This window comes from Papilio polytes, unplaced genomic scaffold (assembly GCF_000836215.1).
Source record: "Papilio polytes unplaced genomic scaffold, Ppol_1.0 DF822067.1, whole genome shotgun sequence".
Lineage (NCBI taxonomy): Eukaryota > Metazoa > Arthropoda > Insecta > Lepidoptera > Papilionidae > Papilio > Papilio polytes.
In genome coordinates, this window is record NW_013527137.1 from 5165864 (window position 1) to 5178584 (window position 12721).

Sequence of the window (12721 nt, forward strand, 5' to 3'; positions counted from 1 at the left end):
GCTGTACGTCGGCCGCGGCTGCTCCTCCGACAGCAAGTTACCTGTAAATACAAATATTTTAATATTGAATTCATTACACTAAAATAGTTCTATTATGTTTCAATCACTAGCACTAATCACTAGCTGTTGCTCGAGACTACGCCCGCGTGAAATAAAAAAATGATAAGAAATATAGAATACATTGCTTACTGATAACGTAGCTTTTTAATGGTAAAAGAATTTTTGAAATCGGCCCAGTAGTTTTTGAGTTATTACATACATACAAAAATACAAATCTTTCCTGTTTGTAATATTAGTATGGAGTATAGACTAGTAAGCCAAATAAAACCGTAAAACGCGTGTTCAGCTGAGTTATGGTTTTGGTATTCGGAAAATTCCCTTAATTATGAAATATAATAAAAAAAGAAAGCAGTATTTCTTGTATAAAATTAAATATAAGTCATTAAATTTCTCTAGCACGCATATATTTTGAAGAACATATTTACGTAACAAAATATAAAACAACCGAAAGGCGTTTTAGATAAAAAATACACACTATGATTTGATAAACTAACTTGTAAAACTTCCGTTAACAGCAAGATTGATGGAAACTATGAACGATTCTATCAATGCTATCATTTCGGATATCTTATCTCTTACAATCTATGTCATTATACCATTATTAGTGAATTGCTGGTCATAGTTTTTGTACTCTTGCCTTGACTAGGTGATCTCTAGACCACTACTGACAGTAATTTGACTAGTAGACCTTGGTTTTCAGACTTAAGTTGACTTTGACTAGTGAATAGCTAGTTCCAGTCTATACTTTTACCTGCTGTTTCTAGTGTTACTCCGCTTACCTTGACTAGCAGACCTTTGTTTCCAGACTTGAGTTGACTTTTGACTAGTGAATAACTAATTCCAGTCTATTTTCTCACCTGCTACTTCCAGTGTTAGTCCACTTACCTTGACTAGTAGACCTTTGTTTGCAGACTTGAGTTGACTGTTGACTAGTAAATAGCTAATTCCAGTCTATTTTTCTCACATGCTGCTTCCAGTGTTAGACCGCTTACCTTGACTAGTAGACCTTTGTTTCCAAACTTGAGTTGACTTTTAACTAGTGAATAGCTAATTCCAGTCTATTTTCTCACCTGCTGCTTCCAGTGTTAGTCCGCTTACCTTGACTAGTAGACCTTTGTTTCCAGACTTGAGTTGACCTTGACTAGTGAATAGCTAGTTCTAGTCTATACTTATACCTGCTGTTTCCAGTGTTAGTTAGTTAGTTCCGCTTACCTTGACTAGTAGACCGGATCATCCTCTGTTTGAGCGCCATGAGCACGTTGCTGGGGCGGTGCGGCATCGTCGACACCTCCTCAGTGTAACCCTGATCCCAGTCTTTTGTCAGTTTCTTCAATTCCTTCTCCGCTATAACTTCTGCTTTGCTCTGTCTTTTCGCGTATTGCTTTTGCATTTTCTCATGGTCTTTTCGAGCCTTCTCTTTTAATGATTTTGCTTTCTTCCTGTAAAAATATATGACACTTGCTTTTTTGTCTACTCAGTCTAATTTTAGTCATCTAGAAGTTGCTATTTTCTTATATTGTATTTGTAAATGTATTATTACTAGACTTTGCCCGCGACTCCCTACGCGTGTAATTAAAAAACCAAGAGAAAGTAGCCTACTTGTTCTTTCAGACTATCCTCTACATCTATGCCAAATATCATCAAGATCCGTTGAGCAGTTTAGGCTATAAACTCTAACAAACATCCAACTATCTAAACTTTCACATTTATAATATTAGTTATATTAAAGCCAAAGCAATTTAAAGGCTTAAGACGCAAGTCATATGAATTTTATAGGGTACTTTTCCTATTGTGACTTCTAGAATATCGTAACTCACTTGTCAGTGTTCTCTAGCTTGGCGGTGGCCTGATCGAGGAGGCGCAGGATATCCTCCCGGTTGTTGATGGCGGCCAGCTCCTGCGCGGTGTGGCCGTCCACATCTACCGCGTATGGGTTAGCACCGAAGTTAACGAGGAATGTCACACACTCCTTATGACCGCGCGCCGCCGCTAGATGGAGTGCTGTGTTACCGAAATAATCCGCTTTGTCTGGTTCACCACTGGAATTTAATTTATGCTACAATTAACAGACGAACAGGATATACAATATAATTATTGTGTATTTTTTAAATTGGTATGGGTCTAGTATTGATAGATAATTCACAATGCTCTGAATCGGTTTCGCAATTTTTCTCAGGCACAACGGTATTATTAATTTCACTCTCAAAATATTAAACAACTGATCAAGATAGTTTAGTAACATTTTTCTATTGTACTTTAGTCCCTTTCTCTTTACCACCCTTTTCTTATAAGAAGAGGATGGTAAGAGGAAGTGGATTTGACGGTGGAGGATATGAATAGGAAGGGGAAATATCCTCTTTGTGTACGTCTCCTCCTCCGTCGGATAAGGGTAGGCAACGCATCTGAAATTGCGGATGTCTATGGGCAGCGCTCTCTTCGCCATTTTGGCGGATTGAGGTGGCCGCTTGCTCGTTTGCCACCTTATGTTATAAAAAATGTAATTGCAAAATAATCATGAATTATAAAAGTACACCGACACTGATAACTCTACAGCAGTAACTCCTAGACTATGTAGTCATGAGAAATTGCATCACGTAGCAAAAGACTTGAAGCTAAAGAAAGTGTTGGTTGTGAACGAGCCACATGACCCCACGCGGCAGGTTAATGAGTTAATTCAGCGTAAACAGCGGTTAATTCATTGCGATGAAAGTGAAATCGAGCTATAAGGACTTTGCCACACAAACCGCTATACTATAAATTTCAAATATTGTATATCCACTAACATACCAGTCGAAGAAGAGTTGTAACTCTTACATAACCTATTAAATTTTTTCCGAGATCTCTTAAAAGATTTCACTATTTTCTTCGGATATTCGATATTTCTATTTAGTATTTGGTAGGTCCGTTTCATCCAAATAAGGTCTTCATTCTAATAATCTAATGATAGTTAGTAGAGGTTTGCATTGTGTTAATTTTTTGTTATGATATATCCAACATGCGACTGGTCTAAGAAAGTGGACATTGCGTAGATAAACGGCTCATAACATGCGATTAGTGACAAGCAACACTCAGCGCGTGTATTGTAAATAGCTTAGTTTAGTTATCGCGAGAATGCGTGAAAGTGACGGTGAGATATGAGATTGTCTACACATAACTAATTATTTGATAAGTCACTTTATTATTCAAATTTAGTTGCAAATGAGAAAAGGGAGATTATACCAAGATCTTTTCACATAGTACTGCACTGTCGACATATTAATTACTTCTTTAACTCACTTATGGAAACTCTGTAGGTATCTGTACGTACCCTCTGCCACAGAGCAACCGCAGAGCAGAGATATGACCTTCGAACGCTGCCCAAAGAGTAGGTGTCATTCCAGACTCGTCCTTATTGTTGCACTCTTTTCGTGTCGCCTCGCGCAGCACGTCCAGTAGACCGTCTTTGGCTGCCCTGCGAATTGCCATTTATAATAATATAGTCAGTCTAATTTAATGTACACTCACATAATACGTACATTTGCATCACCTATATACTCCGACCTGTTTTATAAAAATCCATTTTTTAAGATAAACAGCTAAATACTGTTAGTGAGATGTTGATTATAATTCCTAACAAATTACTAACTACCCTACACAATTGACAGAATGGCACACATTATGAAACATAGATAATAAATATTTTTTACCGAGAAACTGCAATCACATAAAAATAAGAACCAAAACATACTCGTAATTAACGAAACAAAATCAACAATAAGACCAATTCTAAGTCCAAACTTAGCTCATAAAATTCACTAAAACCCATTTACTATTAATATAATGAGAATTCATCGTTTACGTTCTGGTATTTCTAGAAAAAACTATCATTCGATTCCAAAATAAAAAGATAAAATTTACGTTATCAAAAATAACGAACGTCAAGGTGGAATACAATAAAAAAAAACAGTTAATCTAAATGACTTTCACTTGGCGCGGTTACGGCGCACGTGTGAACTGCTCTAATTTGTGTCTAGTAACAATGTTATTGCTATACTGCAGGTCATAGCAAAAGTGAGACCATATCAAATCTATAGTTACATAATATTTTACCAATGGTGCTGATTTCCATCTCTTCTAGATGTTTCTCTGCGATTATCTAGCATCGGCTAGCATCGCCCATGTTAATACTGCATTTAGGTATAGTTCCTTAGCTGTTGTTTTTTTTCAAGTCGACAGTTAAAGTGCGTAATTTTGCATAAGTTTTCGTTAGTACTTTTTAGTAAAACTATTTAAGAGCGCGTGAACACCTTTGACTAAACTATCGCACAACTGTTTAGTCACGCTTTGATTCCTTTAAGCTTGTATGGAGGTGCGCATACTACTCGATTTAATTGTGCAACTAAACAGTTAAATTGGCTAGGAACAATCGACAATCGCACAACAGTTATGCGATAGTTTAGTTAAAGGTTTGCTCGTAATTCTGCACGAGTTCCAGGAGTCAACGTTAGTATTATTAAAACAAATTGTAAGGTATTTCTTGTGACTATTTTATCGCAGTTCAAGAAACAACTGCCCCTCTAGACAAAGTGTCTTTCGATTAGCGATGTCGCTTGTAGAATCGATAAAATGAGGTCAATTTATATAGGAACTAGCTGTTCCCGTGCGACTTCAATCGCATGAAATTATGAAAATTTTATTTCATTGTTTACATTTGTCAAATCATCAATTACAAATGTCAAAATGACATGACATGATGACAACCTTGCTTCCTTGATGTTGGCAGCAACTTATGGTCTCTTTCCCACATTAGGGTTTTTATCCAAAATATTTTACTTTAAGTTTAATGGCGTGAAATATATAGCCTATAGTGTGACGTAAGTGTAGGGCTTTTTATTGAAAAAAGAATTATTCAAAAAAATACTGTAGGTGCTGGCATCTTAGGCAACAAAGATGCGTGTGTTTACACTTTATTATAATAGTATAGATAAAGATGAATTCGTGACAAGTACGTGACTTATCAAATGTTATTGTCAGTTCCATACATTTTTGACCTTTCGATCAGCAATGGCAAAAATCGAAAGTTGTCTAATGGGAACATAATTGTTGATCACTTATTCTATTTAACGATAGCGCTTTATCAAGGAAATAGACGTAAAAGACAATAGAATATCACAATAAAGTTTATTGTACTCCTGTTATCAAATACGTCACAAGGTTGTAAAATGTTTGACTAATAGTAGCTTAAAAACAGGCCTTAAGGAAATCGCAAATGTAAGCGACTATTTAGTGAGCGATCTTTTGGTCTTTATCCAATAAAATATCTATACTATATACTTATAACTATACTATTATAATAAAGCGTAAACACACACTTCTTTATTACCTAAGATGTCAGCAATCACAGCATATATTTTAATAATCCTTTTTTTTATAAAAAGCCCTACACTTACGTTACGCTTTAGGCTATGAATTTTCGCGCCATTCATTTAAGGGGGTAAATGTTTTGGATAAAAACCCTAATGTAGGAAGAGACCATAAGGTGGTGCCAACATTAAGGAAACAAGATTGCCAACGTCAGTCATGTGAGTTTGATATTTGCTATTGATAATTTGAGAAATGTAAACAATAAAATGAAACTTTCATAATTTCATGCGGATAAAACCGCACGGGAACAGCTAGTTTTAAATAATCTTTGGATCCTTATCATCATCATCTCATTATCCTACTCCTGTAGGGTCGGCGCAACAGGTTTTTGTCCTCCATATAACTCTATCATACGTCATCTCAGTCATCACTCCATTTTTGATCATGTCACCTTTACACAATCCATCCATCTCTTTCTAGGTCTACCTCTACCGATGTACCCTTCCACACTCATAACTAACGTTCTCCTTGTAACATGAGATTCATCCCTCCCCATAACATGCCCATACCATGCTAACCTTTTACTCCTTACCTTCTCTACTACGGGGGCTACTCTCAAACTTCCTTATAAAGAATCGATTATTATGTATTTAAAGTATTATTAGTACTTTATTTTTGCTAAATACGGACGTTATTTATCTAAGGCGGTGTACAACAAAAATTTCACTTATCTATTTAGATAAAGTGGCGATAGGAATTACCTACGTTGTAGAATTAGCGTTACACGATGAAATTGTTTCGTATTGTTTTAGGAAATAATACAATGCGTTTTAGAGCCTATTGTATTTTTAAGCAACAATTAACTTAACAAATAGAAACTATGAAGCATATTTTAACACCATCTAAAAGCAATTGCATTGGTTTAATGTACTTTTCAACGGTGTTTGGATTTTAGTGTAGAATTCCACTGTCCGTATTTGCCCGTCAGTTTCTCAAGTATCTCCCTTTTACAATATGTATTTGTATGAGGTTTTGATTGTAAATAATGTAATTGTTTACACAGAGCTTGTTATGTTTGGAGAATAACATCCGACTTAACAGTAAAGCGACTGTAACCGTCACTGCAAAATCAATCTATTTCAATTAATAAACTATGTATTACTATATCCAATAGTCTCAAAGGTAAAAATGATTTTTTTTTTTAAATTTATTAGTTGTATTCATTGTGACGTCATGCGACTTTTCAATGTAGTTCAATTGTTATATTTGTCATAAAATAAATCTTTTAACAAGATTGTTATCTTATCGGCTAGGCCTGGGTCATTTGATTTTATGATAAGATCGTGGAAATGATAAAATTAATCTTTCCTATTTTGAATCAATTAGATATCTTTTTAGCGTCAAAATAATTAAAGAGGCATTAACTTTTGCTATTCGTTTACGCACAGAAATGTCTAAAAACTATTATAAAATAACAGTTTTTATACACATAACTATGAGTCAGAACCGCGAGGAATGGAAGTTCGTGGTCTATGCCTACCCTTCTGTGTTACGGACGTGAGTATATTGTAGTTTTATCTAGCTTTATGAAGCCATTGTTGTGCAGCCTAATTAGTGTTGCCAGCATCGCAACCATTGCCTAGCAACTGGTAACTTGACACCTGGCAATGTTAGTGCATACAATCGATAACGATTTCACGCCAATCGGAATTTAGTTTCTAAACCAACGGCCGTAAAGGTTTAATTGCAACGTTACGTAACGTACATTTTTACCCTCTTTACCTGGCCCAGGCGAGCGTGAAGGTGCGGGCTTGATATGCTGGTATTGTGGCGACAAATTATTTGTACAATTTTAGTGGTATATTGCAATATTATGGACCCGGATCCAACGTTTTTGTTCGAAGCGCTAAACGAGGAATAAGTTTACGTAATGTTCTATAACTTTAATCATAAAACAGGCATATAATAATAGACAGGAAAGGACATATTAAAAAAGAACTACTTCTGTCTGCTTCCAGAAGGAATAGGAGGAAGAATCCTCATTTCCAAATATCACTTTTTTTTGTGACTGTTTTGTCACTGCCTTGAAGAGGCTCACAGCTCCACCGGGCTTGAGGTGGCCGAACGCGTATGGCGCTCAGCCTAAGCTCGATGGCTTCCTACAGGAGCCTCGGCTCGGGCCGTTACTTCGTCCAAATCTCCTTTACATCCGATTTTTATAAGAAAACAGTGAAAATTAAAAGTTAATTACGAAGTTATACTTGTAGTCGTTATCACTGACTCTACTACGATGACGTCACTGAAATTACTCGAAATACCTATCGTAATCAATTTTTCAATTGATATAAAGATAAAGTTATTCATGTAATTACTGGCTGTTTAACTTTATAATTTAATTGCATGTTAAATTGTGCATTAAGTGACGCACATCAAATACATCGCGATGTAATGGTTACGACTTCGATACGATCCAGTTTATAAATTAAATTGGTAAGGAGAACTATCGTTACTTTGTCTTGTGAATATCGACATCCTAAACAAGAGAAGATTATTATGAAAGAGCTGTTGCCCGCAACTTCGTCTGCGTAGTATAAGAAAACATACTAACTATATAAATTACAAATAGCTACGTATCCCTCGGGAACCGGACATTTCTCGGGGATGAAGTTTATCCAATTTGTACTCCAGAATTTGTTTTATATCTGTGCCAAATTTCAATAAGATATGTTGAACCGTGGCAGAATGATCGAGTAAACATAAAAAAACTAAATTAATGAATACCACGGGAACCGTAACTATTTCCGGTATAAAAAGTTCTTCCGACTACTATGTGTTTTTCCCGACTATGCTCTAAATCTATGTCAAATTTCATGGAGATCCGTTCAACCGTTTAGGCTACAAACGCTAATAAACATCCATCCATGCATGCATCTATCCATCCATCCATCTAAACTTTCGCATTTATAATATTAGTAAGATTTACGAATATCGTCAATCACGATATCGACAGTCTTCTGATAACGGCGCAGAAAAATGCTATTGCATCTCAATGTAGGTTTACCTAATTTTGCGCTTACTAAAATTTACCTAGTGTAGTTCAAAGACTCTATAATTTTCTTGTATATAATTTCTATAAAAAGATTTTATAAAACTGATTCTGACTGATTCTTTGAAATTTTTTTTTGTTTTACAAGATCATCGCAATTTTCACATCTATTACAAAACTACTAAAGACATAACTTATTTGTCAAAGTTAAATAGAAACCATTGACTTAGTTTTACATCGACAAGTTGCGGGTTTTCACCAAACCAAAACAGTCGTACACATATCAAGTTGCCAAAGACAGGTTAGTCCGGACGTCTGTGAAAATCGTCTCGCATTTCTAAAGGCTAGCTCACCTATTTTTACCTTTCCTGTTGTAAGAGATTGTTTTGTTTTTATAGACTCAGTTGTTAACAACGATATTTGCAGGCATAAAACTAGATAAGACTTCATGTAGTACGGAGGGTCGGCACAGTATGTGCTGCTCTTCCATATTTCTCTATCTGCCGTCATATCTGAATCCACTCTTTTCTTAAGCATCTTTCACACAATCCATCCATACTTCCTTCGGTCTTTTGTAGCCATCCACATTAGATCTTAACACTTTCTGGTTTATTTCTCCATCGTCTTGTTGCATAACATGTCCATACCACGCTAACATTTTGCTTCTCAATTTCTCCACCACTGATACTACTTTCAAGTAAAATCGGCAGTATGAGCCATCTAAATAAAACTAAACATTAATCTTGATTACTTAATAATTCGGTTGGAAAGGAATTACTTACACAGGAAAAAAATGGCTAAGATGTCCCGGTTGGACAGCTGATATTGATAAGGTATTTCTTACATGTAAATTTCAACAATGGAAATCAGTTAAATATGTTAACACATTCGGGTACGTCACGTCATGTCAGTACGTTGAACCGACATCGTCCGAGCGTGTCTCCTGCCGCTTCCGAGAATCGTAACATTGAATTGAACCAGGTTCAGATCAGCTCAGGGTTACACTGATTGTTTTAACATTAATACAATATACGAGTACAATATATCGGAGCACTGACACCTTATTGTATTGTACGCGTAAAAAACTCTTCAATAGCTTGCTCATTTTAGACGGAAAAAATTCTCACGTATTTTTTGTTCATAGTGATTGTAGATAAATTTATCAAAATTTAGTACAGTATACAAACAAAAAATACTAAGTAAAACATATGAAAGTTCTCATTTTAAAGGTATTCGACAATAGAAATTTTATCTTTCGAGGTAGACATTGTTTACAAAATTGTATCAGACACAGTATATATTGAATAACTTTTGTTCATTGATATTGAGACACCATGAATAATTATCGTTATTATTGGTGATGAAATTGTTACTATTTCTTAGTGTGTGCGTTGACGCAAATATTTGCTTTGGAGATAGTCTGCGAATTTGTTTACTATTATAGATATAAACATATTAATTTCTCTTGTCAACAATTGACACGAAATAAATCATTTCATTGATATACAATCATTGTTATAATCTTATCTATTTGTAAAGCAGGCAGACATTGTTTAAGTATCCTTAAATTAAATTCTGTACTTACTTATGAAATCTGTCCGTCGTCATTTTATATAGTAAAATACACAAAAGTCCAAGTTGTAATAATCCATAAACTAAATATTTAAGTTAAATAAAAGTTTGTTTAACTCATTTTCGGGGAATTCGCTTTTCGAGTAGCGCGAAATTGATAATACGAGAAAGTATTTTGTCACACTTCACACCTCAATACGTCCAAAAACTTAGATTACTTTTCACATAATTCGCCCAAACAATAACACCAAAGAAGCGAACTCACAGTATAGAATTTTTAACCATAACAATATTTCAAATTAAATGTCTTTGATAAATTGACACAGGTGTAAAACACGTTTGACGCAAATATTTAACAAAATAAAACACAAGCAACTTCAACCGCGCTACGTTTGCATGCATCTGGTAAAAAACGAACACTTGTCAAACAAGTCTGAACGTAGCTGTCAACGAGTCGTTGCACTTAACATTAGTTGGCTCAAGCGCCATCTATTGGCAATAATTTGACATTTTTAAACAACGTATTAAAGTTGAAAACAGCGACATCTAGTAGGACGTAGTTTCACGGCAAAGATTTTCAGTATTTGCTACTGAACACTAGATGGCAGTAGCCGACTTTTTTTTTTAGAATTGTCGGGAAATAAAAGGTTCATTATCAAATAAACAAAATGTCACCACTCGTTAAAAATTTGTGTGACTATATTCTTCTCAAATTAAGCCTCATAAGTAAGTTATGATATCATCCTAATCTCTATGTACTCAACACTTAAAATTACCAAGTTATTTACTAATATTGTATTCTACTTGTCTTCGTTTAGGGTGTAAGTTTTGTTACCGCAACCATTGTGACCAACATCGTCGAGCCTCACTATGGTGACATCATAATTACAAATTTTCTATTAAAGTTAAGCACTTAATGGAAAAAGGCGCACAATAAATAACTTTTGTATCTAAAGCCGGGCTCAGCACTCGAGCGTTATCAATTGGTGGCAATGCAAATATTTGTCGTCCATTAATGCCATTACGCTGTCTAATGTGTTTTTCATGTAGTACTCCAGGCTGTCACATTTTGCCGCCAATTTATTGGAGGACGATCCTTTTACCGGTGGAAAAGTCATTTGTTAAGCTGAAGCAAATTGCTCTGTATATAAAGAGTTAAATATATTTAATTAAAATCAATTATTACACATTATTATTAGCAGATCAATAACAATTGATTTAAGTATACCTTACTTTATCGTTCATCAACACTCATCAAGATGGTAAAGTGCGTGTTGGTGAGCAAACAATTTTAAAACTCAATCGTCATATAAAGGTTAAAGTTACTGAACTATTATTGCTCCAATAAAAAGAAAACATTCTCGAAAATTGTATCAGAATATTACGTGACGATATTGAATTGTGTTGTAGCATGGCATCACACATGTGATATACGACATGCGAGATATCGACTTGAAAAACTCCAGTCAAAAGGAAAATATGTAAGGGTCATAAACTATAATTTCAGTAATATGGGTTAGGTAGTAGTATATTTTTGATCAAATTCAAGTAAACTCTGAGAAACCCAAAAGATCGTAAATCTTTATTAGGGAATAGTATTTTTAAAATTAAATTATCAGATTTAATAATAATAGATAAATCTTGTACCTATTTAGTAAAGAAAATAATAAACACAACTCCTTTCATTTTATGACTAATATAAAAGTAATGTAATAATATTTTAATGTAATATAGTGGCAACTGGCAACTAATGCCGGCGTCTAATTTCTAAGCCGATGATTAATGGACTCCCTGTGTACGCTTCACAAACCTAATTAGAGCGGCTCGTTCCGATAAATCCACACGAAACAGTGTAATAACATCGTAATCCTCGCTCGAGATGATTGCCCCGACGCGATATGTCTTTTTTATGCCCGTTTATCGCCCAATAATATAATAATCATATCATGCTGACAATAATGGCACGCCAAATAAAATCTACCTACCCTATATTACGAGAAATGTCAAGCGTTATCACCAAAAAGTTTCAATATGATTTGAACTATAACCTCACTTCCATAGAGCATAGAATTTAAAAAGTGCAAACGTCAATTGTGACGTTTCTGTTTTGTCGAAAATGGCGGCGTCGTTCGAAAACGGAACATGTACAAATTGGGTGAAGTTCGGTGCACGCGGGAAGGCAATATGTTTTTATTTCTTTTTAATTTCCGGTTCGTTTTAATGGCGTCGAAATCAATATAATGGTGAAGCGGCCAGCGCCATATTCGCATTTTGTGGTTTGGCTCATTTAACATCATTGAGTTGAAACTGGGAGCGCGATAATGAGGGCTGTCGTTGCATCGCTTACTGCGCATTTATATTTTCAATCGGTAATAATTAGGTGGTAAAAATATACAGCGGTGCTCGCGTGCACTAGAACATAATTGTTTTTCAATTTGATACAATTATCATTCAAAGCTCATTGACTAATTTTCAGTTGCGGCAAATTTTACATAGTTTTAAGTGTATTATTATGATATTGCATATCAACTAAATAACATAATTACAATGAGTTTAGTGAAAATAAATATTTACTTAAACTTGCGTAAGAAGAGATTTAGAAATTCCATTTTGGGATAACATTTGTTAAATATATTTTGTGTTTAAGAAAGAGTACCCCATGGTTCTTCTGCAAAAAACGCAAACTTTAATCTGGACCCC

The 12721-nt window shown here is 34.9% G+C and overlaps 1 protein-coding gene across 1 annotated transcript in view; it reads right to left on the bottom strand.

Annotated features, from left to right (window-relative positions):
• The window catches only part of LOC106106875 (Usher syndrome type-1G protein homolog), a 13361-nt gene extending 2939 nt beyond the window's left edge, over positions 1 to 10422 (bottom strand). The window contains exons 1-5 of the mRNA XM_013287535.1: positions 10035 to 10422; positions 3368 to 3511; positions 1878 to 2099; positions 1273 to 1499; positions 3 to 41 (exon numbers count right to left, since the gene is read on the bottom strand). Coding sequence (XP_013142989.1) covers positions 3 to 41; positions 1273 to 1499; positions 1878 to 2099; positions 3368 to 3511; positions 10035 to 10057 — 655 coding nt within the window. The 5' untranslated portion in view covers positions 10058 to 10422. The remainder of the gene's footprint in view (positions 1 to 2; positions 42 to 1272; positions 1500 to 1877; positions 2100 to 3367; positions 3512 to 10034) is intronic.
• Positions 10423 to 12721: the final 2299 nt, after the last annotated feature.